At 41.8% G+C, this 24,607-nt stretch overlaps 1 protein-coding gene across 6 annotated transcripts in view; it reads right to left on the reverse strand.

Annotated features, from left to right (window-relative positions):
- Positions 1–5,243: 5,243 nt before the first annotated feature.
- Positions 5,244–24,607, reverse strand: part of INTU (inturned planar cell polarity protein) — an 83,428-nt gene continuing 64,064 nt past the window's right edge. Inside the window, exons 9-16 of one of the 6 annotated variants that reach the window (XR_003093086.1) lie at positions 24,467–24,520; positions 21,120–21,182; positions 19,350–19,571; positions 18,719–19,141; positions 15,708–15,805; positions 14,265–14,407; positions 7,865–8,022; positions 5,244–6,142 (exon numbers count right to left, since the gene is read on the reverse strand). Coding sequence is in view for 5 of the 6 variants with exons in the window: in XM_006019738.3 (XP_006019800.1) it covers positions 6,031–6,142; positions 7,865–8,022; positions 14,265–14,454; positions 15,708–15,805; positions 18,719–19,141; positions 19,350–19,571; positions 21,120–21,182; positions 24,467–24,520 (1,320 nt within the window). In the remaining variant the exon portion in view is untranslated. Of the gene's footprint in view, positions 6,143–7,864; positions 8,023–11,777; positions 11,854–13,694; positions 13,788–14,264; positions 14,455–15,707; positions 15,806–18,718; positions 19,142–19,349; positions 19,572–21,119; positions 21,183–24,466; positions 24,521–24,607 lie in introns of those variants that run through there. The other 5 variants (XM_006019738.3, XM_025199139.1, XM_025199138.1 and 2 more) reach the window with 5 other exon arrangements.

Below are 24,607 nucleotides of genomic sequence, written 5' to 3' on the forward strand. Positions count from 1 at the left end.
CGGCGAGCAGTGACCCGGAGCGGGGGCAGCTGCAGCTGGGAGGCTGCAAACAGCTGCTGCCTCCCTGGCCCCAACACATGCTGAGGAAAATGGCCTTGCATGCCATGCTTGGCACATGTGCCGGGGGTTGCCGACCCCTGTGTTATGTCATGGCTGTAGAGCACTGAGGCCCAATCATGTGGAAAATGGTTGTGTAAGCACCCTTAGTATTGGAGAATGAGGAAATTCTTCGGCTATACAGCTGGGGAACACTGGGCTCTAAAAGCTTAGCTAATGGCACAGGTGGCAAGACAGTGCACAGAAAACCCTCCTCTCCTAGCACCTCCCTGTAGCTGTAGGACGTGCGCATCTACCTGGCTTAACCCTGTCTTCAAAAGTCCAACCTACCTGTGGCCTTAACTTAGCCTGTGGGAGTCCTGCCAGTCCCAACCAGCAACAGTCTGACAATGTCTCCTTTAACAAAGGCACTTGGGCACTTCATTTAGCTGCATCTGCTTCTCACAATCAATTCTGTTCCCCCCACCCCACCATGTTGCATACTGCTGCTTTGTGTGGACCCCTAGCTTGTGGGCTCCTTCACCCTCCTCCTTCACTTCCCTGTGTTGTCTGCAGTCCCCTTTCCCCAGGCATTCTTTATGCTGTCTTCTTGTCTCCCTCTTCCTTCTTTCCCCCCTTGGCTTGTCTCCCTTAACTTCTGTTTCCTACTGTGTCTGTTCTCCTGGTGTCTTTGCCTACTCTGATCCCTTTAATCTGTAGTCACTTGGTCTGTCATGCTCTGCTTCATGTCTGTTGCTACCTAGTCCTGCTTTAGGGCCTTTGGTGCATTATCTGCTAGTCCTGCCTCCTATCCCTTCTGCTGTTTCCTGGTCCTTGTGGTTTCCTCTTTAGTTACCCTCCATTCCTTAACTGTTATACCTTAGTCCCACTCCATTTCCTGCCTTGGAGTGTTGGACACTGGTCCTATGCTGATACCAGTGCTGGTCTGTTTTTTCCCTCTTCCTTCCTGTCCCTTTGGGTGTAGCTTGCTTATTGGCAATATTGTAAAATCTTTAGAGAATGCAGTTAACTGGACTACAGGATGGGAGGTATTGGGGACATTAGCTTGTTTCTATGTAGCCTGGAGGTTTAGAGTGTGGAGAGCTGTGGGCTTGATTAGTTGTAGCCCCAGGGATTACAGCCAGAGGGCTGAGGTAGGAGGCCTGATGGGGTTGGAATGACGGAGGGACATTTTCCCCACCCCCATGCCAAGCTGGAAGGGCCGCACAGCTCACTTGACCAATGCCAGGACTCTGCGGTGCAGGGATGCGGGTCTTGTTGTGATATTCTGAAACCCCTCTGGGTATCAGCAACTAAAGTAATTATGGACTGATTTAGTGACTTTTCTACTACATTGCCCACTTTGTTTCTTTGAAGTGTGCATTTATTTGCATGTATGTTCACCTTCAATACCTGGGCTGTTTCAGGCAGGAAGAAGTTCAGCAGTGACTGCAAAATCCCTCATTTTAATACCAAGTAGTCCTATAGCACTTTACTTTTTTTAAGTGCTGACAAATGTCAGCAGAATTGTAAATATTTCACATATGCAGTCAATTTCATATTATACTGCCCACCATTTTGTACATATGGAGTATAGATCAAAATCTTCCAAATGACCACACATTTGTGTGTGCCTCAGATCTGAATTTCCCATTTTGAAACACCTTAAGCGTGATTTTCTGCAAATCAGTCTTCCTTTGTTTTCTTACCCATTTTAACTTCAGCTTAATTGTGCAACCATTAAAGAAGCAAGTGACATTGGACCAGCTAATATGACAGCAAACAGGAGAGTTTGAGTGAGCTGCCTACTTGGGAGAGGAGTAGGAAGCCATAGCTGCCTGGGGGAGAGGGTTTGTGAGTGCTGGTGAGTACCTGGCTTGTAGCTTCAGTTTGCTGCAGTGGTGTAGCTTTAACCCTTCATTTTGAAGGACTGTTTGGAGAAATGAGCAGAGGAGCTCTCAAACTCAGCAACTGATTGAGCCGACTGCAATGTGAACAGGAAAATGCTTGTTTTACAGCCAGGCTTCCTAGAAATCAGCAATATGGGACCAGTGAAAAGGGGACTCCAAGTAGGGAGTTTCCCTAGACTATTTCTTTCTTCACTACAAACTTGCTGAGTGGAGGCAGGTAAGGGAGGAAGAGGGAATTCTTTAGGAATACTAGTAGATAAGGAAGGAGGAGCTTGCCAGAGAATCAGGAGGGTGGCTCAAAGATGTTGCAATGCCAAAGCCCCTGCCACTGCCAGCTCTTCCTCAGCTGGCACCTGCATGAGCTGTCTAGTTACAGCCACTGATCACTGAGGTTTCCACCTAACTTCTGGCCAGGTTTGCAGAGCCTGTGGCCTGTAGATCCTGGACAGGGACAGCCAAGTGGGAGTGTGCTTGCAGTATGAGAGGTGTCTTGTAGTAGATTCTCTCAGGAATCAGGTAAAGGAGCTGCAGGAGGTGGTGGACAGGATCAGAAGTATTTGCAAGCATGACACTTTCATTGACTCAATGTACAGAGACCTCCAGCATCATGAAGAGGGACAGGTAAAGAGGGCACTGGAAGACAAGGTGGAGATTTTCTGGAAGACAGAAGCTGGCAGTTTGTCACCTGTAGCAACAGAAAGCCTCTTCTGAACCTGTGGTTGTCTAGATGAAGAACAGATATGAAGTCCTGGCATCAGAGCCCAATCCAGAGGTGGAGATGCCATACCATATTCCCCTAGCAGAACTAAGATCGAGACTTCTGCTGCCAGGAGGAAGCAATAGGTAATGGTGGTTGGCAATTCCTTTCTGCAGGGTATGGAAGCATCCATCTGCCAGCCTGACATATTGGTTTGGATGATTGCCAAGAGTCTGCATGCAAGATGTCACGGAAACATTGCCAAGACTTATCCGGCCTTCTGTCTCCCATGACATTCTCATTAACAAGCTAAGGAAACAGGTTAGATAAAAGCACCACAGCATGGATTCATAAGTGGATGGATCATCATACTCAACAAGTAATCATCAATGGCTCCATGTCCAATTGTGAGGAGATATCAAAAAGGGTTCTTCAGGTGTCTGTGCTGGGTCTGGTACTGTTCAAAATCTTCATTAATGATTTGGATGATGGGATTGAGTGCATGCTTAGCAAATTTGCACACGATGCTAAGTTGGGTGGATTGCAGACACTGGGGAGGGCAAGGCTAGGATCCAGAATGACCTGGATAGATTGGAAAAATTGTCTGCAGTCAATCAGATGGGATTCAACAAGGATAAGTGCCAGTTCCTATACTTGGAATAGAATTATTGATGTACAAACACAGACTGAGGAATGAATACATAGGCTGCAGTACTGCAGAAAATAACCTGGAAGCTAGAGGACCCATAAGGTGAACATGAACCAACAGCGTGCTCTTGTTGCAAAAAAAGGTCAACAGTGTGCTGTGTTGTATTATGTGCAAATCAAGGGAAATGATTCTTCCATTCTACTCAGCACTGGTGAGACCTCACCTGGAACATGCATCCAGTTTTGGGCCCAATGATTCAAGAATATGGACTGTTTTTGAAAGAGTCCTGGGCAGAGCAATGAAAATGATTAAGGGCCTGGGTAGTATGACTAATGATGAAAAGCTGAAAACGCTAGGGTTATTTAGTGTGGGGAATAGAAGATGGACAAGAGATTTAATAAGTCTCAGAATACCTGAAGGGTGATTATGGAGAGGATGGAGACGGACTTTTTTCTTTGGAAGGGAACAGGACTAGGAGCAATGGACTCAAGCTGCAGTAGAGGAAACTTAGGTTGGAGATTAGAAAGAACTTCCTGACTCTGAGGTTGGTCAGGCATTGGAACTGGGGACCTAGAGAAGTTGTGGAATCTCAATCCATGGATATCTTCAAGAGTAGGTTAGACAGACACTTGGCTGGGATGCTAATGTTTCTATGCAGTAAAACTGCAATCTTTATTCATCATGATTCATTTGACTGTGTATAAAAACAATGGTTTTTCATGCTCAGGAAAACCTCGTTTCGTATGCAGTTGATGTTATACATCAGCACCAAAGTGCTACTTCTTTGTTTAACAGAGTTAGTCCATGAGCCAGTTTTTTCTTTTTTTTTTTAAACAAAAAGAACTTCAAAGTACACACAGAAGGGCACAAGGACTTAATTAGGGATGATCCTGCTTTGAGTAGGGGTCTAGACTTAGATGACCTTATGAAGTCCCTTCTACTTTCCTATGTTCCTATGAACCATACTACTAAAATCTAGAGTTAGAAGGCACATCTAAGTTAATCTAATTCGACCCCCTCCACAGAGGCAGAATTCATATATCCTAAACCATCCAACCTCTTCTTGAAAACCATTGATAAAGGAGATTCCACAACTCACCTAGGCACCTTGCTCCATTGTCCTATTCTTAAAGTTAAGAAGTTTTTTTTCTCCCTGAGATTTTCTCTTTTTTGTAGTTTAAACCTATTGTTTTGTGCCCTGCCCTCTGACCAGGTAGACCAATTTTTCTCCCTCCCAAGTTTTCTCCCTTTCTGGCAGCTTTTCAAATATGCTATCATGTCCCCCCTTAATCTCTCTTTCTCTAAAGTAAACATACCTAGTTTGTTCAAATTTTCTTCATATGGCTTGCATTGCAACCTTTTTATCATTTCATCGCTCTCCAGTTTCTCCATATCCTTCTCAATGTAGTGCCCCAGAACTAGATACAAATTTGATCAGGCTTGATTTGATCACCCTGCTTTCTCTTGCTGGCTGAACCATGAAAAGCAATCAGTGATGGCAGAACCCCAAAAAGAACTGTTCAGCCATTGACAGAATGTGATTAATGCTGGCCCTTCTGGTAGCATCATAATACAAGTATATACAAGTATTTATACTTGTATATGTTACCTAGGGAGGGAGGAGAGAATAAAAAGAAAGGACCCACAAATGTTTGTTCTAAATTAAAGCAGCTAGTAAGAAAGCTATTGAAAACAGTTTGGCTTTTAGATTACACATTTTATAGCAGTCTGCAGGAAAGATGGATTTGGTAGGAGTTCTCTAATTTATTTGTTCACTTTTCTTTACCTCCTATGAACCAACCTGTAATGACCAATTTATTTTTAAAAAACCCCCAAAAACAAAAGTCAGCAAATTATAACAGGACTAACTAATTGTAAATATTGCCTAATGTGACAAATAGAAAACATAAGTAAATATAAGAAAATGAAGACAGTACATTGTTTTCATCTTATAAATATACATATTTCTTTATTAAAAACCATCAAAATAATATAAAAATAATTAGGTTCATGCATAGTTTTGAGAAACAAAACTATCAACTAATGTCTTTTTACATACACATTCTTATTTTCTATCACTTCATAAAGATCCAGTCTGTTTTATGGCAATGTTGTACTGTTTTAATGGTACCATTCATGAAATCTACTAACATATTAACAGCACAACAGCTCTTGATTGTGGAAGAGCAGAATGCAGATAACCTGCTAATTTTGCACATCTCAATGCCACTTGGTTGTAGATTTTCCCTTCATTTTATTAAGAGAAGTACTGAAATGTCCAGGATTTTCATGCCTTCAAAGCTGCATGAGCTTAATTACTGAGGAAGTTTCTTTTTCCATCACTGATTGCCAAATACTGAGACAGCATATCAAGTGTAATATCTTTTACCTTATATTTCATATTGGACATTACTGTAATGTACACAACATGCTAATGTTTCTATGCAGTAAAACTGCAATCTTTATTCATCATGATTCATTTGATTGTATATAAAAAAGATGGTTTTTCGTGCTCAGGAAAACCTCTTTCCATATGCAGTTGATGTTATACATCAGCACTGAAATGTTACTTCTTTGTTTAACAGAGAGCCAGTTCTTTTTCTTTTCTTTTCTTTTTTTTAAAGAACTTCAAAGTACTCACAGAAGGGCATCATGACTTAATTCATTTCTGTTTAGATTAAAGTACTTTAGAGAGATTTCAGCACAGCTCAGGACTGCTGCAGGGTCAGGAAATACATCTATATAGCTAAGCCAAAGGACAGCTTAAACGCCAGTTCAACAGCAACCTCTGTGACTGAGTCATGAAAACAGACATAAAACTCCTGAGGTTTTGGATGTAGGAAGAGTCTCCTAGAGAAAAACAAAATTCCAGTGTCAGGAGGAGGTGTTTGTTTCCTGTTTTAGAAATTCCATATTTTATGAGGTTTCTATAACAAACTGAAAACAACTGTAGAGTAAAGCTAATGGCCAATGTCTACAGCCCTCCTCTACATCACCTGATCGCTATCTATTAGCTATTCAAAACAATTTAAGTTTAATTTCCACTCACTTGCCTTTAAGATTGAAGAGTACAAAACTTTTTCAGGTTTTGTATACCTTCACCCATACTGCTTTCTCTGCAGTTTTCCATGACTCATTATTCTCAGGCTTCACTCACAAGGGTACTTGGGAGGAAAGCTACACTATTCACATCTTTTAAAAATTAATACTGTTTCTTTCGGCAGGTGCTTTCCTACACACCAGCTCTCTGGTTGCCTACAGGGAGGGAACCTAAACAATAAGGTTATTAATGTGTGACTACAGTAGTTTTCTCCCCAAGTAATATTGAATTGCACTTGGTGTCACATGTCATTTGATCATGCTGAGACTGGAAAACAAAAACTTTTCTTAAAGATTCCATAAACATGTGAAGGAGATCTCAGGATTTTAGCCTTTTCTGTCCTAACAGCAGTATTGTCAAGGCATACATACTGTAGTTACGTACAGCCATTTGTCTATTCATCTTAAGACATCTGAGTTGAAGGATAACTGAGTAAACTAAAAACTGGCATACTCTGTTCTAAAGAAGAGGGTAGTTCAAAAATACCATTAAAAAAAATGATGATTGGAGGCTAAATTGATTATTTTTATGGTGACGTTCGCCCTAAACATATTAGGAGTGGGGTCTTAGCTCACATATGGAAATGTGCTTTGGTAATGTGGTTTCTGTGGTCTTAACCTGAAGTACCTGGAGCAAAACCCTTTACAATCAGTATTACAGCTCAAATGCTCAGCAAAAGTTCAGTGTGTCAATCAAACATAGTGATTAAACGCTCATTTGATCCCATGCCTGTAAATAGTTTGCTGCGTGCATGGGGGAAGAATGGATCAGTATGCATGTCAGTCCTTCCAGCTCTTGGAACATTTTGTCTTCCTTTCTTTTTTGTCTAGTAAGGAGATTGAAGACAGAATGTTGGAAACAGAAGGAGGTCAAGTACTGTTGATGGACTGAGCTTGAACCTTTCTCATCACTCGAGCTGTAATACAGACCGGAAAGGCAGTGCTAAAAAAGATGGGAGAAGAGTGATGCAAGATAAGTGGTGGCCTAATGCTCTGGACCGAAACAACTGCATAGTTTTCCAAAGTTGTAAGAGTTCAAGTTGCAGTAGAACTTATTTTTTCCCACTATAGTTTTCTTTGTTTTTTTAAGAATGATCCTTATTCTGGGTGTTTGACATTTACTTTTGAGAACTGTTTGGTGCCAAAGTAACATGAGATAATTGTGGAGAAAGGACAGTACTCCTAGAAATTAATGAGAAAATCAACTCAAAAGGATTTCTTAGAGGAAAAAAACTGACTTAATCTCTCTCCTTCTCTTAGTTTTGTACATTTCTATCTTTTTCTTCCCCATACCACTGAATAAGAGTTGTGTGTGAGGAGCATAATGCAGCTGAGAGGTTTGATAGTTTCAGAGACAGCCAAAGAAAACACAGGATACCCACAACGCAGAACACATAGATACAGTGAGTACTACAGAATGCTGTGAGGTGGACACATGCATCTAATATAAATCTGAGTAAATACATTACTTACCCTACAACCCAGTAAGTCATAGTTGGTGGTGGTTTCTTTTGGTCCGTCCAGTTATCAGGGGAACATTCAAACAAAATGCCATGTTCTCTCACTAAATCTAAGTCAGAATTTGCCTTGCTGGGCAGTGAGCTGCTTCCAATGCCTTCCCTCTTCTTTTTCTGTAAAAGAGCAAATAAAAAGTTACTAGAGTATGAAATTTTTGGGAGGTAAACAAGATAATGAAACTACAGGGTAAAGCATTGAGAAGAGCGAGTAAATTACTTGCTCTGTGTTGAATGATCCAGAGATCACAATCATGATACCCTGTAAAAGCAAGACTGGGAATGTTAAAAGTCATATGCTTGCATGTGATTTCTCTTCTTCCCCCACCCCTCTCCAGGAAGTAGCTATCCATTGTTTTGTTAGTCTGGTACTGTTGGGCTTTCTTACATTGCTACAAGTACTGGAGGGATACAGCTTCCTTTTGGCTAAGCACAGTCAAAAAAGCCCAAGGCTGAATTGATTCAATCTTTGCAGGTTAATCTAAACTGCACAGACTAAACCAATAAGCAAGTGAAATGATATTCATTTTTTATTCCAGAAATTTAGCCACATGCCTGCAGTGGCTCAGGCCAGAAGCCAGGGGGTGCTAGAGCACACCTCCCTGCTCAGCTGGGGCAGAAAGCTTAGGCCAAGACTAGCCCACCTACCCTACAAGGGAGGAGGGCGGAGGTTGTGCAGTGGGGAGGGGTTGAAAAGCTTCCTGGGTTGCTGGCGGACTGAGTTGATTTGAATCTGGAGTATCTGGGACTGATTTTAACCTAAAAATCAGTTAGGTCTGATACTACATCCATCCAGGTTAATCTTAAACTGGTTTCAGCCTTTTTGAAAGTGGTTTATGTGCACTGAACTTCTAATGTGATACAGATATGAGCAGATTTTCAATCACTTATACCAGTTTACATCTAATTTCTGTCCCTAGCCTTTATGATTTGTTTTCCCTGAAAGCTTAGTGAAAGCACCAGATGGACTTATCTTTGAGAGGATTCTTCAGCAACGGACGACCCCGCTCCACCCAAAGAGGACCCCCGCAATGAGACTATATGGACTGAGACACTTTCTTTGACCTACTTCCTCCACCACTGTGGACCATTGTACAGGTTTGTGTGCATCTATCTTCTTCCTCTCTCAGTGTTGCGAACCCCCTCCCTCCCCTTCCCCCACCCCCGGGCTTAGTTGGCTAACATTGTATTTTCTGTAACCTAGTTGCATGCCCCTCCTCACCCTCATCCCTCTAGTGTTAGTCCCTTGCTCGGGCGATTTGTATTTCCCTACCAGTTTTGTCATCTTTTTGGATTCACAATCCTAAACATCTACTAATAAAATTCAATCTGTTAACCCTCCATCATACTGCATGGAGAGACCAGGATTTTTGGGTGATACCTTTTTATTGGTCCAACTGTATTGCTGGAATAAAGGCAGATCTCAATAACTACAAGTACACCATCACTCTCACACTACCATACTGCACTGAGGCCCCAAGATTCCCTTCCATGCAAAGGAACATGAATTACATACCCTTGCATGGAAGGGAATAACATTACCGAGTTACATACCCTTTGGCTTACTGGCTACTTACTGGTTCTGCCTCTCCCTTTCTGGCTATCCAGTAGACTGGCTTTAAGAGGAGGGCTGAGGAAGGATCTGGATAAGGTCTAAAATACGGTTTGAGCACTTTGCTAGGAATGAAAAGATGCAGGTTCAAACTCTTCCACATGGCAGGGTGGTACCTAGAACCTGGATCTCCTGCTCCTGGGACAAGTATCTTAGCCCTGAAGCTACTGGGCTTAAAACATGGCAGTGTCCTTTGCTCCACACCTACATAGATTTTTGCTCAGCTAAAATTTCAGAACTTCCCTAGCCTCGCATGTATGCAAGTAACCATATACAGCTGCATATCTGTCCATGCTCAGTGGATACGTGCAGGTTTAAGTGACCAAAGCCAAACTACAAACTCTGTGTAAGCGCCAAAAACTATTACAGTTATGCTATCGCATACATACCTAAATGGCATGTAAAGTGAAATAAGGTTCCACACTACATGTCTTAACAAAATGTAATGAAGTGAGCAGAAACCAAAACAGAGTCCTCTTTGAGCAGCGCTCTTCTTCAGTCTACAATATCATAGAGGAAATGCTATCTTGGGAAATTTCCTGTTCCACTAAAATCTTACAAGGAACTACTATTTCAAACTTAAAGAGAAAGTGAGGAAGAATCCTCCCCCTTGGAAAGAAGGATAGAGAGATGGCCTTTTGGCCTGGCTGAGGCAGACAACAACAATGTTTTTAAACTGGCTGTAGTATGGGTGTGCCAGCAGGGTGGGGAGATACTTAGCTTTTACAGTTGAGGAGGAAAACAGGCAAAATAGTGAAGAATATCACAGTAACTATCTAATATCCATTTGCAAAGTGTGGAGCAAGAGCAGGGTGCTAAATGAATAGAACAGCTGGGATTCCATGTGTGAGAAATGGCTTTTTAATCTCTCAAAATATGCTGCTACATAGAAGGGACAAAGCAAGCTTCAGAGGTACAACCCACTAAAAATATAGTGAAGAGCGAATGCTACAGCATGCAACTTTAGAGCCAGCCCTTCCCTAAAATTCTGCAGAGAATTTCCCTTCACAGTTCATTCATGGTAATGTTGCTACTTCATAGATTTAAGGAATACATCAATCGTTCTTATCTAGATTTCAAAATGATTCAGTCAAAATAAAGTGAGTGCAATGGTCTCATCTAATTCTCCAATTGTTATTTTCCCATCATACCTGGATATGATATACATTCCTCATTCAGAAAATACCCAAAACTAAATGAGCAGGGAAGTTATGAGGAATTAAGTACACTGTACTGGCAGAGTTATATGGGCTATCAGTTCTTCACTTTCATATGCATTAAAAGCTTTTTCCCTTTCACTTTCAAGGACAAATCATAATACGTCTTTCTCTTTCTTCAGCAAGTAAAATGAATGCGAGTCTTAAGTTGCTTGTCATAAACAGTTTGGTACACACTTAGGGTTTCTGGATTAAATGTTTATTTTTCCTCAGGCCACCACTTAGTCTAAATTTCTTCATACATTCAGAATACATAAACCATCATGATTTTTCAGTATAAACCATAGTGACTTTTCAGTCTCCAGAAAATGACTAAAAAAAAATTATTAATCGGTTTGACTGTAGTCATTTTGAATCATCTCTGCAAAGACCCAAGCCACGACAAGGTTTAATTGATCTTAAAAGGTCATGGCATGTGATGGTACATTTCTGTGCATCACAGTTATCTATCACGCATTGTGGGAGGAAAGCCCTATACAACACTCCTCCGAATCCACAGCTTTCCAAATGGCAAGCTGCCAGTAACAGCATAAGTTGTTGGACTAAACTCTCAAAATCTGTCCTAAAATTTTCTAACAGGTAATAGTCTAATTATTCAGCCCTGAGATATTACAGAATTGGTTTATTCAGGCATCTCTGACTCCCCTCCACAAGTAAATCTCTTGTCTCCAGAGCATATTCAGTTGTTTTTTGATCTCCAGTGTAGCATGAACTCAGTTGGTATCCACTATGCTGACATATGTCTAAAGCAGCAGGAAGGTTTGAGCTGGCTGTGGCCTAAACAGACATTTTCACTTTCATGCATGAGTTTCCACTTTTTATTAGATGCACCTGGAAATGCCTAAGCATGTGTCAATGGTTTCTTTACCCAGGTATGTCTGGTTTAGACTAAAACTGAAAACTTGTATATTTGCCAGCAGTGATCAAAGTCCATTTGAATTTACAAGTTTTCTGGGCTTGTCTCTTTTTTTTTTTTTTTTTTTTTTTAAATTGTCCCTTTCTTCAGTTGCCATCTCTGCATGCTTTTACATTTCCATACCTACCTACAGAAGTAACAATGGTAGGTGCATTACGATTCATGGCCTAGATTCCAGGCAGCACAGCCAGTTCCATGTAAAGCTGAAAGAACAATCCAAGCTATTCATTCATTTTTCTAGGCCTTAAAAAGTCCAAGTGGACACATGAGGAGCAGCAGTCCAATTGGAAATTACTTCTTTGGCATATATCCTTCACACCCTCAAACTAGAAACTAAACAACAGAAGCACTACTTTCAAACTATATGCATTTAGTTTGTACCATTACTTTCTGTTCCTCATCATTTACAAGTGTTAAATGACAGACTACCAGGTGAGGGACTGCCAGGACTTCAATACCTTGGAGCTGCTTTTTCCTCATGTATTAATTTGGTTCAAAGTCGGTAATGACTGACAGTGGCACAAATACATCAGCCACACAGCAAATGAAAATTAATACAGGATGTAGTGTCTGCTCTTAGGCCAAAAAAATCTCATGTTAGGTATGGCATTCATCCATTTAGACTTTCTGGGTCAGAGCACCCCACCCCTGCTTTTTTGAATGCAGTGGTATCCGTAGCTGAGAAATGCTTGCTTGTGCTGCTTTGGCTTTCCTTGGTGCTTCTCAGCAGGGTTCAGATGCCAGAAAGGGCAGTGCAACTGTGATGATACTTCTCTGTGCTGCAAAGTCTAGAGAGCCTAGACTGTGCTCTTTCCTGCATTAGAGCTCTAATCAGCTTAAAACATGCAGGAGCTGCCTCATGCTGCACATCTCTTTCTGGTCCAGCACCCCCCTGGCTCCTATTGCAAACAGAAGTGGATGGGACAGTTTGACCCATGCCCAGTTCTGCGAGAAATGTGGCAAGGGACAGACGAGAAAGAGTTGCATAGCTCAAGGCAGCTTTGTTGCCTCTTTAGACTGATTAGGCAGCATTAATGCAGGGGAAGCATGCAGGGCAGTTTTACATAGTCACTGCCCCCACGGCATCCCACCTAAGAACCATTGCTGTAGGTAAAAATTCAATTGCTAATCAAACGTTAAATTATTTTTTAAATATTCCAGATGTAAACACTCACAAATGGGCCTGGCCATTAGTCTTCATTGGGGCTTTACACCAAAACCATGGCAAAAAAATCACTTTTCCTATGGCACTGCCTCCCTGCCTTGTATGATCATGGCAGCTGTGATTAACTGAGGCACTCCTAACTTAATATCCCTCTAAATTAAATGGGTGGAGAGTGGCAGAGTATTCTTTTGGGGAGGGATTTTTTGGTACCAAAAATTCCTCACCAAAAGAATACTTTGCGAGTTTCCACCCATTTTTATTTTATATGTAATTCACCTACAGCAGTGGTTCTCAGGTGGGATGCCATGGGGGCAGTGACTGTTTCTGTGTGCAGTAGGAGCCATGGGGGTGCTGGACCAGAAAGAGCTGCACAGCATGAGACAGCTCCTACCCGTTTTAGGCCGATTCAAACTCTAATGCAGGAAACAACATAAAGCACATGTTCTACAGCCCTCTCTAGATTTACAGCACAGAAAAGTATCATCACAGTTGCACAGCCCTTTCTGGCAACTATGACCGTACGAGGCAGGGAGACAGTGCCTTAACTAGAAGGGGTCTTCATTAGCATAATCTGATCATTAGCAGCAATAAGAAGCATGTTAACATAAAAAAAAAAAAAAAACTCATGAAGTATCCTTCTAGATGTCATTAAAAATAAAGCTGCCAAGAAACTGAAAACAATTCTCCATATGCCTATCATCTAACAGATTATTTGGTGGCATGCTTGAAAGACAAATTGCTGCAGTGCACTTTCTAAGGGACAGAGGTCCATGTGAAAATCTTATCCATCACAAACATTAATGGCTGGCACACTTGCTGAGTATCTTAGCAGGGAGATGCTCAGCAAGCAAAAACAATGAGAATGAGCTACCCTCTCACCTTCAGAGATGGTCTCTTCAGGTCAGGGTTGAGACACATTGGCAGGGCAGTGTAGGGAGGCTGGCCTTGTCACTGCCCAATGCCGTGCATTTTCTGTGAAGAAATAGAGAACTTAAACCTCCAGTGTTCTCAATCTGGTATCCCTCAAAAGCACTAATGTCACTAAATATAATTCTCTCTTTGCCTTTGTATGAGGCAGTTGAGGGTAATTTTAGCTCCTCTCTTGCTGCTTCTTCCTTGCCTTTTGAACTCAATGTATTAACTCCTTACAAAACAATGGGTAGCACAGGAGTGATAACATCATATACAGAGAATAACCTCATTCTCAGAGCACTGTTTTGGAAAGTGAAGTCTGCTTGGCATGCATATTTGGTTAGACTATTGGTCAGAGATCCAGCCCATCTAGGTAAAACACTGGGTATGTTAAATGCATATGAGGGAAAATCTTCAAATTGTGTTCTAATTGAATATTGAAACAATAGTGGTTTTGAAAATAATGACTAGGGCAATTAGGCAAAGAAAACACATGCAAAAAACCCCCCAGTTTTGTAATGAAGAGAAATGTCATACTTCTTTCATGATGGTCTGCTGGAAAATGGAGCGAATGGAAAGACAGCAACGATGAAAGTTCTTGATGAGCTGAGGGTGGAGGGAGCCACTGAGATGTGCTACTTCTTTGTGTGTTGGTGTAATAAAGATTCCTTGCATTGTTTCTAAAGAAAGATAGTGGAAGAGGGTGTTCTCAGGACCAGAAGTCAACCTTCAAAAGTAAGAGAATAATTGACTTGAAACTCTATAAAAATCTGTAAGTGTAACCTCACATACACAAAATGCACTTGTTTCTTACGTGTTTCTTACTTTTCATGAACACTGACACTTAAGATTTTCTTGTTTTTACAGAAGACAAATCTTTTTGTTCGAATTACCACTGTTTTTAAAAAATCCCGACTGCCTATCTCCTTACTTGAGGAAAGAGAGTGTAGTGGGTAGAAGGGGAACCTCCTAGTTCACTGGCCGAATTGCATTAAAAGCTCATCAGCTTGCGCATGCCCAATGGGAGGGCTTGTAAGCCCTTTCCTCTTTCTGGGATGGAATGCATTCCGCACCCACAGACAAATAACTAGGGACCTGCTGAAATTGTGAATGCACGATTTTCGCAGAAACCACTATTTTGGGTGGGCTCTGTGAAAAAGCACAGGCTTGCTGCAAAAAATAAATAAATCAGCAAAAACTTCACCAGCAAGGAGAAAAATGCATGAGAAGCCCTGCAGTTTTGGAGCATGGAAGGTGGAAGGGGGTGGGCAGGGCTGTGTCTACAAGGGGCCAGGTTATGCAAAGAATGAAACGGGGAGGGAAGAGAGGCAAAGAAGAGATACTTGCTATACCTGCCGATTCAGTGCACCAAGCTATTCTAAGAAAGGTAGGTTTTAAGAGGTTATATAAGGGCATGGAGGGACAGGTCTCCAGTGTCTCTTGTTTTTTTTTTCAATAACCAACAAAAGAAAAATTGATAACTAAACAGGGGTAAAGAAATTTGCTTGAAAACATAAAGGGTTTGTTTAAAGCTTTGATAAAAAAAAATAAAATAAAAACAAGTGGTTTGGGCAGCGTCCAGGTTTTGTCGAGCTACCACAGGCATAAGAAGGAACCGAGGGAAGGTCATGGTTGCTTTGCCCTTTATCTCAAACTTGGGAACATAAGGAAGCACACGACATGTAGGCAGCAATAATGGATATGAACAGTGAAAGTTCCAAACTTGGGTGGGAGGCACATGTGCACTTAGTGTTCTCTCCATTGTTAAATCTTCAATAGCTCTTGTTTTTGGCTTTACCACAGTGGCTGAGTGTCTCTTGTTTGGAATAGAGACCCTTGCTTTTGCAGGATCCTTGATGGGAAACATCTGATTAGGGTTATCAGCTATAATTAAACAGAACCTTTGGTGATTTGCATACATCTTTAGAAGAACAATGAACATAGGATGAAATATGAAAATGAAAACATGTAATCTCTTACTTGACAGCGTTATACAGTTCTGTATTTTTCTCTGAAAGGTTCTTTTTCAGGTTCCCTAAATTAAAAGGATTTGGAAGGGTATGCTTCTTTTTAGTAACCTAAAAAACAAATGGCACAAGCAAAAATAACAAAATGCTCATAAGTAGGAATGAAAATGTACAGCCAACAACAGCATCGGTTACTAAAAAAGGGAAGTAAATAAACAACTGCAGCAACTTCTATAATGAATTTTATAGTCTATAGCCTATTTCAAACTAAAATGGATTAGTAGTAATTGTACAATGCATAACAAGTTGCCCTCATCACTTTTGTTTATACTGTTATCTCTGAAAAATTCTCCGGTTACTTTTAAAGTTTAACACAGCTGTGGCCAATTTAATCATCAGAAAGGCAAATATTTAGAAGCAATGATGATCCAGATGAAAGAAATCTGTGATGATTATGGGCTTGATCTAAAGCCCACTAATGTCAGGAAGTCTTCACAGATTTAAATGAGCTTTGAATAAAGGCCCTTGGGACTCAAATCAGCAGGGTCCTTTCTTTACAAGTTGCCACAATTTAACCATTGGAGTAATCTCACTGATCATTTTAATCATGCCTTAAGAATTGTAGTAAAATACAGGGCAATCAGTTATGATTTCTTAAATTCCAGGAACTATTTTATGCAAATCCAAAACAACAATTAAGAAAACTAAACTAGCTTTAAAATAACCATGCATAACTTATAGGAAGTATAAAGAATTGCCTTGTTTCCATTTATATAGGGAAAATAATTACTGTACCATCAGCATGGGATGAAAAAGCCCCTCATCTTGTATTTGCAAATAAAACAGAGGGGAGAACAGGTGCCTGCTGAAACTGTGGCTCTAGCCCTGAGCTGGAATTGGGGTCAGGGTCAGACCCACAGCAGCCTCCTGACCCCCCACTCCACTTGCCCTCTGCAGCTTCTGCCCCCTCCCTCCTGCACATCCTCTTCCCTCCTCCTTACTATCAGCTTGGCTGGGGCTGGGGTCTCTACTGGGCATGAAGCACAAGGAAACTCCTTCCCCTGCCTGGCCAGTCAGCAAAACCAACACTGTGGCGTGGAAGACATCCTTCCAGTACTCAGGGCAGTGGTCACCAACCAGTAGATCTCGATCGACTGGTCGATCATGGAGCCTCTGACAGTCGATCTCAGTCTGTCAGAGGCTCCATGATCAGGAGCAGCAGGACACACGTGGCTGGGCTGAACCACATCCCCTGCTGCCCAGGCTGGGCTGGGCGAATGGGGTCAGAGCCCGGGCAGCTTGTCTGGGGGACGATGGGGGCACAATAGATCCTGGGGTGCCAAAAAGTGATCTTCACCATAAAAATGTTGGGGACCACTGACCTAGGACATTTTTACACACGTAAGCACCACTGTGCTAGGTGCTTTGACCGGTGCTGTAACACTTGTGGTGGTATAAGCAGTGAAATGCGCATTAGTGCTGAGAAAATGGCAGCAGTGAGCTTTTTCAACTAAAACACATAGAAGGTGCTTTAGATTAAAAGTGCACTGCCACCATTTTCTGTACGCTGATGCGCATTTTGCCGCTTCTACAACTGCACACAATGCAGCAGTGTGCGTCAGCTCACATGCAGAGCAGACACGAATAATCAAGCGTGCTCCGAAGCGGCAGATCTCTAGCACATCGTGGAACAAAATGGTATGTGTATAAATGCCCTTAGAGTCTATAAGTGGAAAATTATAACAAATTTAGAAATTTTTGATATATAGAATCTAAGTACAGTAAAAGCTGAGTTATCTGGCAGCTTACAAGCCCGCATGCTCTGTTAACTGGCATGCCAGCTTGTAACGGAAAAGTGAAATAGGAAGTGCCCACCGTGGCACTTCCGGTTTCGCGGAGCCCCCATGGCCCGGGGGAAAGCAGCTTGCATTGCCAAACCCCCATGGTCCCGGGCATAGCAGCCTGTGTGGGTCCCCCCTCCCTGTCCCTCGGGATCCACGGGGCCTGTGGGAAGCGTGGCAATGAGGTGGCAGGGGCAGCGACACCCCAGATGCGGCAGGACAGGCGGTGGCCCAGACGGGCAAAGACACCTGTTCAGGCCGCTCAGTTATCCGGCATATTTTGTTATCCAGCACCCTCCATTCCCCATGGATGTCAGATAAAATTTTTACTGTACTGGGGGGGACGCCTTATACTCAAGGTCATCTTATATTCAAGTAAATGTGGTACTAATGAATGAGCATAATTAATGTGTCAGGTTTCATAAAATGTTCAGTGTCACCCTGGTTGTTGACTGCAGCTGTAACTTACAACACCAGTGCACGTTTCTTATTAGCAACCTGTTTTTCTCAGTAAAAAGCCATACATATTAAAATATTTGGCATATAAATGAGAAAAGTCTGCAACAGAACTGATTTTTTCCTAAAAATACTCTGTAACATCATCTTTAAAACTTGATCAGCTTAGTACATTACTAAATAATATATGATAAAACAATATACCTTAAACCAGAGGTATCAAACATACAGCCCATGGTCAGATCCAACCAGTGAACCTACTCTATTTGGACTACTGGCGGGCCATGGGAAGTTAGGGGGAATGGCCAGGGATGCTGCCTCCTACAGAATCCAGAGCCCTTGGGTCCCAGGTAGATAGGACAATAAGTGACAGGAGGGTGAGCTAGGGCCAAAGCCTTGTTACCCTCTGACCGTTTTGCCTGTTGCCACTGCTGCAGCCCTACCTCCCTGGCAGCTGATCATCACTGCATGGAACCAGGAACTAGAGATGCTGCTTTGGCACAGGTCATGTAGTGGAGGCACCTCCAAATCCAGCACAGGGCACTTGGTGGATGAAGTCACTGAAAGTGCCTCAGGTTGGAGCAGGAGCTGATGTTGCTGTCACCACCCCGTTGTGCCTTGGATTGGATCTGCCTTGGGGCACAAGGTGAATCTGACACCCCTGCTTTAAACAGCCTACTTCAGACCCATCAAACCTTTGGGATTATCTTTGTTCCCAGTGTCAGACCTGATCTTGTGTTGCATGTGGATTAAGGCCTCCGCTTTCTTCAGGTTCTTCACAACCACTGTCAGAAGCTCCACCGATTCTCGAGGGACTCAGTTTACGTGTCCTTAAGGAGTAGTCACCAAAGAGTGTCCTCATGCTTGTTGGAGAAGTTGCTGTTTTGGAAGTATTTTGCAGTTTACTGAGGATGGGTGGGTTCGAAAAACTGTCCAGTCTGTCACGTGATGCAGGAAGGAACCAGTCAGCACAAGACAAAAGTGGAACGGAGGGAGAGTCTAATCTTTCCTCTATGTTGGAATCAATTCCTTCCAACTGGAGTATCGTTGCTTTGACTTGGTCCACATATATACAATCTGGTCCTGGATTTCCAATAGCTTTCGAAGTGCAACCTCCTGCCTCCAGCAAAACACACAGCATAAAGTGTCTCTGTAAACAAGTTAATAGGATTTATTAACTTTTGGTGCAGTATGCATTTTATACTCCATTTATCATATTTGGACAAATTATAGGGATTTACTATGCAAGATTGTCAGCCTCCCCTACAGGATTTGCTTTGGGTCAAGATCAGGTCTCCAGGGGTGTTGTAGCCTTATAATCTACCGGCAAATGAACTGCCTTGGAAACTGTAACTTACCAAACCAACTATTAGTAAAAAATATCTTGCTTCAGGCTCCCTGTATCCTGTAGCACTTGAAGCTTCACACTGTTGCATATGGTGATGAGGAAATACTTCTCGCCATATCACTAGCTGACCAATCCTTTGTTCTGCTGCCAAGGGTAACAGACAATAGTGTCGACCATATAAAGCTATATCAATAAGGTCCTCCTTTGGCAAGTGATTAGCAATCAAATAACCCTTAAGGAAAGCACAAAAAAAGGAAATATATTCAATAACAAGTTTTCATCGTATAATAACTTTCATCTAAACAACTTGGTACGTTTGATATGTTAATACTGTAAGCTCTTTAAAGCAGGCAATCATTTTGTGCTGTTTGTACAGCATCTAGTACACTGGGGCCCTGGAACTTCATGACTTGAAGTTTCTAAGTACTAAAACCCAAATAAAAAAAAGAATTACCAAAGAACCTTGGATCTTTGAAATTAATAATTTCCCCAGACAAGAAACACAACTGAACTGTATAATTGTATAATAACTAATAATGGGTGGAACAAGGGGTGTGGGTGTTGGTGACCTTCTCTCCTTTTTTATGGTGTTGATGTTCCACTAATCAAGCTATCCTTTCTTCTGCAATACTGCTGTTTGCAGTTGTTCCTGGCAATGTAGCTCCTGTTTTACAGCCCTGAAGACTGTTTTTAACTCTAGGTGTGAAAATAACTTTAAATGAAGCATTGGATATGGGGTCAAGATCAAGAAGGTTAGATTTTGTTTTATGAACCTGAAAAGAGATGTAGATTTAATTGTAATGACTACAGAACTGATGTAAGAACATTTGATTATTTTTTGCTTAGTTGTGTTTTTATATATAACATGATATAGCAAATTAAAGCGCATTCCAAAAAAGCTATATTTGTTTTTGCTGAAGTGGTCACCAGCTTCTCACTTGGAAGAGAACAGATATGAAAAGAACTGAAGAGAGATGCTAGCAAAAGCAGCATGCCTTCTGAATTGCCATATCTGTCCCTCTTTAGTGGTACAAAAACTAGCTCTCTCATGCTTCGCATTAGTGCTATGCCATATCAGTCTAAACCTATTCTGCGCAAGGTCTAGTTGACAGGTGGTAAAACATCTGTGGTGGTGCACAACACCGCTCGCTGTACTGCTAGCACTAGTCTAATGATGAAATCCCACAGATGTCACTGTGGGCATTATGCAACAATACTTGTTTGAACAAACCTCTACCATGGGACTACTTGCATAAGGTATAACTGCATGAATGAGCCTCTAGAATATAAGCTCCTCAGAGCAGGGCTTTATCTTCTTATTTGTTGTATACAGTGTAGAGAACAAGGGCAATGCTCAATCAGTAAAACACAAACACAAGACAGGCCAAGTTGAAAGAAAATTACTGATGAGTTTTTTGTGTCTACGTGGTATTCTTTAATTACAGTCAGATGTCTTCATTTAGAAACAGGGATGGACAAAGAATTATACTATCAGAATATCATATAATAGTGCACTTTTCAGTGTGGTAATTCATCACAGATTACTATACCTCTTTTAAAAACTGCATCAGACACAAAAATTCAGCAAGACTACTGTTACCGGCTTCAAACATATTTTGGTACTACCTATCATGTAGTATTTTTTCACAATTATTTATTCCATTTCTTTAGTTTGGTTATACCTGTAGTCAGTTCTAAATAGGTAGGCAACTGCTCATTTTCATATCTGTCAAGCTCTGGTATTAGTTCATGACTGACTTAGGTTTCCACCAAGTCTTACCTTGTAGAAGAGACAAGAGCCCAGAATCATGTATAACCGTCTCATGTCAAAGTAATCTTCAGACTGCAAACAAAAGCACAGCGAATGTATAATTTGTGACTTTTACATGACAGAGTAGGGCCGAGGGAAACTAATTCCACTAAATGGTAATCAGTGTGTTATTTAATTTTTCCAGTATGCCCTTCTTTATTTTTTCATTTATTAACAGCTGAGCACTAGAGAGGTAGTATTAGAACAAATAGTTAAATAAAATACAAAAGTTTAGCCTTCGGTGTTGGTCTTCATGTCACTGCAGAATTGTCTTTACAGTTATTTCCAGCTCAGCATAACAGATACTCAGATTTCCTGCTCAGTCCTAATCTTCCTGTAAAGCAGATGGCTTTTTTATAGGAAACAGGTCTCAGAGGTCAAAGCAGGCAATTAGCTGAAGCACAACTCCTGCCACTAGAAGGCCCTCTTACAGCAAAGTAGCAAGGCATAGGCACTCCCTTTTTATAGAACCCAGAAATAAATTTATCCCAAATTAATTCACTCATTAACCTTTTAAATTTAGTTAGCAAAAACTCTCACATTCGCTATGCAGATCTCAACTGGACAGATTTTATTTTAAATGCAATGGATAGCACCTAGCTCTGTTCAATAAGATATTATATATACATGTAATTTTCAATATTAATTCAGTTCATTTTGTAGGTAAGCATTCCTTTTCGGTTTGCTTTCTTCCTTTGTAGACACAAACAATAGTTTAATATTAATTTACATTTCCAGATATATTTTACTGATTCAAAAAAGACAAGCCCCCAAAATGCTAACAACTAGGGATCCTGGTTTTCTCTTAAATCCAAAATTTTCTGATTAAAATACCCAAAATTCATGTTTTTCTGTGATTAAAATCAAACACCACTCTATAGGTATCAGTTGAACATAATGTTTTATTGATATATTTACAATTTTAAAGCAATTTGGAAGCCTACCACTGCATGAATCATTATAATAAAATAAATTCTAAATACTTATATGTTTTGGCATTTGATCTTAGTTTTATTATCATGGAAAATTAGAGCTTCCCCTGCCTTTACTCACAAAGATGTGGTTCCAGCTGCTGCCATCCCCCCTGCTGCTTTGTGGCGCTGAGCAGCCCTTGTACTCTGCCCCTGCCATTGCCGCTCACTCCCAATCCACAGCCCACCCCCCCACCCCCCAGCCCTGCTGGTTCCTCACTCCTGACTCGTAGCTTCCTGGCCCTACCAGTGCCCCTTACTCCTGACCCGCAGCCCCCTGTCCCTGCCCATCGCTCCTTGCCTACGGTCCCCCAGCCTCCCCAGCCCTGCTGGTACCCCTTATTTCTAATCCCTGCAGCCCTGAACTCCCAGCCCCTCAGTGTGTGGGGCAGGGGTTGTGTGGGCATAGGCAGCATCATAGGCAATGTGTTGAGGGGCTTTGGGGGGTGGGGGGGCATATGCTCACCCAGACTTCTGTGCCCACAGCAAGGCATAGGCCTGCAGCCTGGTCAGACCAGCACCAGGCAGGAATCTCCTCCATGGCCCAGCAGATGGGACAAGGCAGAAGAGGGAGCACTGTGCAATCATACCCACCAAGATGAGGCACTGCAGTGACGATGGTGCAGCGTTCTGCTCCCCTGCTGCTGCCAGGCAGGTATGGGGCACCTTGGCATGGCAGCACAGTGCTCCTGGTGGCAGCGGGACAAAATAGAGCCTCCCTGCCCTGCTCTGCCCTCCCAAGCTGGGTCCTGCCCACTGGGCCGCAGAGGTGGCTCCTGCCTGGTGCTGGTCCAGGCAGGCTGCAGCCCCAGTGCCCTGCTGTGGGTGCAGAAATCTGGGGGCGCATGTACCACAGGTCACCTACAGCACCCCCACATCAACTATGGTCCTGCCTCCTTCCCCCCCATGTATTACCTATGCTTGTCCCATCCAACTACACATCGCCTAGGCCCACCCCACTCCATAAACCCACTTTCAGAGCTGTGGGAGCTGCTCTACACCATGTTGCCTGGCCTCATTGCTGGCCACACGCACGTATGCGTGTACACATGTACGAGGCCTCCCTGTCTCTGACTGCCCTTCTCCTGCTCCCCCGAGCCCCAAGCACCTGCTGCAGGCTGGAACTCTGCCAGCCTGCAAAGGGAAACCCAAAGTTTCCCAGGTTTTTCTCCTTTAAAAGGGAAAGTCCACAATTTTCTCCTTTTAAAAGTGGAAATGGAAAACCTGGATCTCTGTTGATAACTACAGATTTGAAGATATTTTCTTTGTATCTGAATGTAATCTGTCCAGAACTCCATTGAAAAAAATGCTTATTCTGAAACATTTGGTTTGCGGGGAGCTTCCACAGTGAGGTGAAATTTTCACAATTATAAAGCTACTTACATCTGACCGTGATATAACGTAAAGAATATATAAAGAAAAATAATCTTTATTAATTTGTTTTCTTCATTCAAGCTTGTGGCTAGACAAAAATTTTACTTAAAATTATATTATTATGTATGATCATGCACATGGAGCAGGTGTTTATTTAACTGTACAATGTTACAGAATGATAGCTTAGTTCCATAATGGCTTTTTTCATCATTAAGGTTACTAAAAAGAATGCAGTGAGAAATATGTCTCATATTGCACTGCATGTACACGTAGCTCCTTTGTTACTAATATTTGTAGTTGTTTTCTTAAGACGGACAGATTTAATTCTGTATATATTTCTATGTAGCAGATTTAATTCTGTATAGTTTCGAGACATTCCGCAACTACTTCAAAGGGAAAGAAAGCAGCAGGGTAACTGAGTGGGGCATGACCTGGGCAGCAGCTTTTGTGGGAGGAAATAAAAAAAGCAGTTGCCACCGCAGTCTACAAGGCAGAAGGCAGTACTGCCCCACGCATCTTGGCTGCCCTGGGTGTGGATGTACCCTGCTATGCCTCTGAGAGAAAGGAGTTGATCGATCCTGACTAGTAACTGAAAACAGGAAGGGAAGTGTTCTAGCACAGGTGGCTAACTTTAGTTAAGTTAAGCATTCATCAAACTTGCAACTATATCAGATCAACGATATCAACTAAATTGTCTCTGTAGCTAATAGTACAACCTCAGAGAGAAACGTAGGATAAAGGGTATGGGTAAAATACAGCTATTTACTGTAAGTCATTAATGAAATGTTAAAAAAAAAAGTTATTTAAACTTTTACTACAAGTCAAGAAAAAACATGGATGACTGTTACACCAATGTGATACTGATCTGACTTTTATTTAGGGAACAGCATTGATGAGCTTGGTCCAAGCCTTTTAACATTCAGTTGTTTTGATCAGCACAGATAGTTTACCCTGTAAAAATATGCTCCTTACCAGCTCTGCAAAATCAGCTGCCTCCAAATCACTCAGTGCTGTATCAATTTCCATCTGAAATATTTAAATGGTGAATATGAACACCTTTTGACATCAAATTTACTTATAATCATTATAAGACTGTATATAACGTAGTACTGA

Source organism: Alligator sinensis, unplaced genomic scaffold (assembly GCF_000455745.1).
Source record: "Alligator sinensis unplaced genomic scaffold, ASM45574v1 scaffold544_1, whole genome shotgun sequence".
NCBI classification, from domain to species: domain Eukaryota; kingdom Metazoa; phylum Chordata; order Crocodylia; family Alligatoridae; genus Alligator; species Alligator sinensis.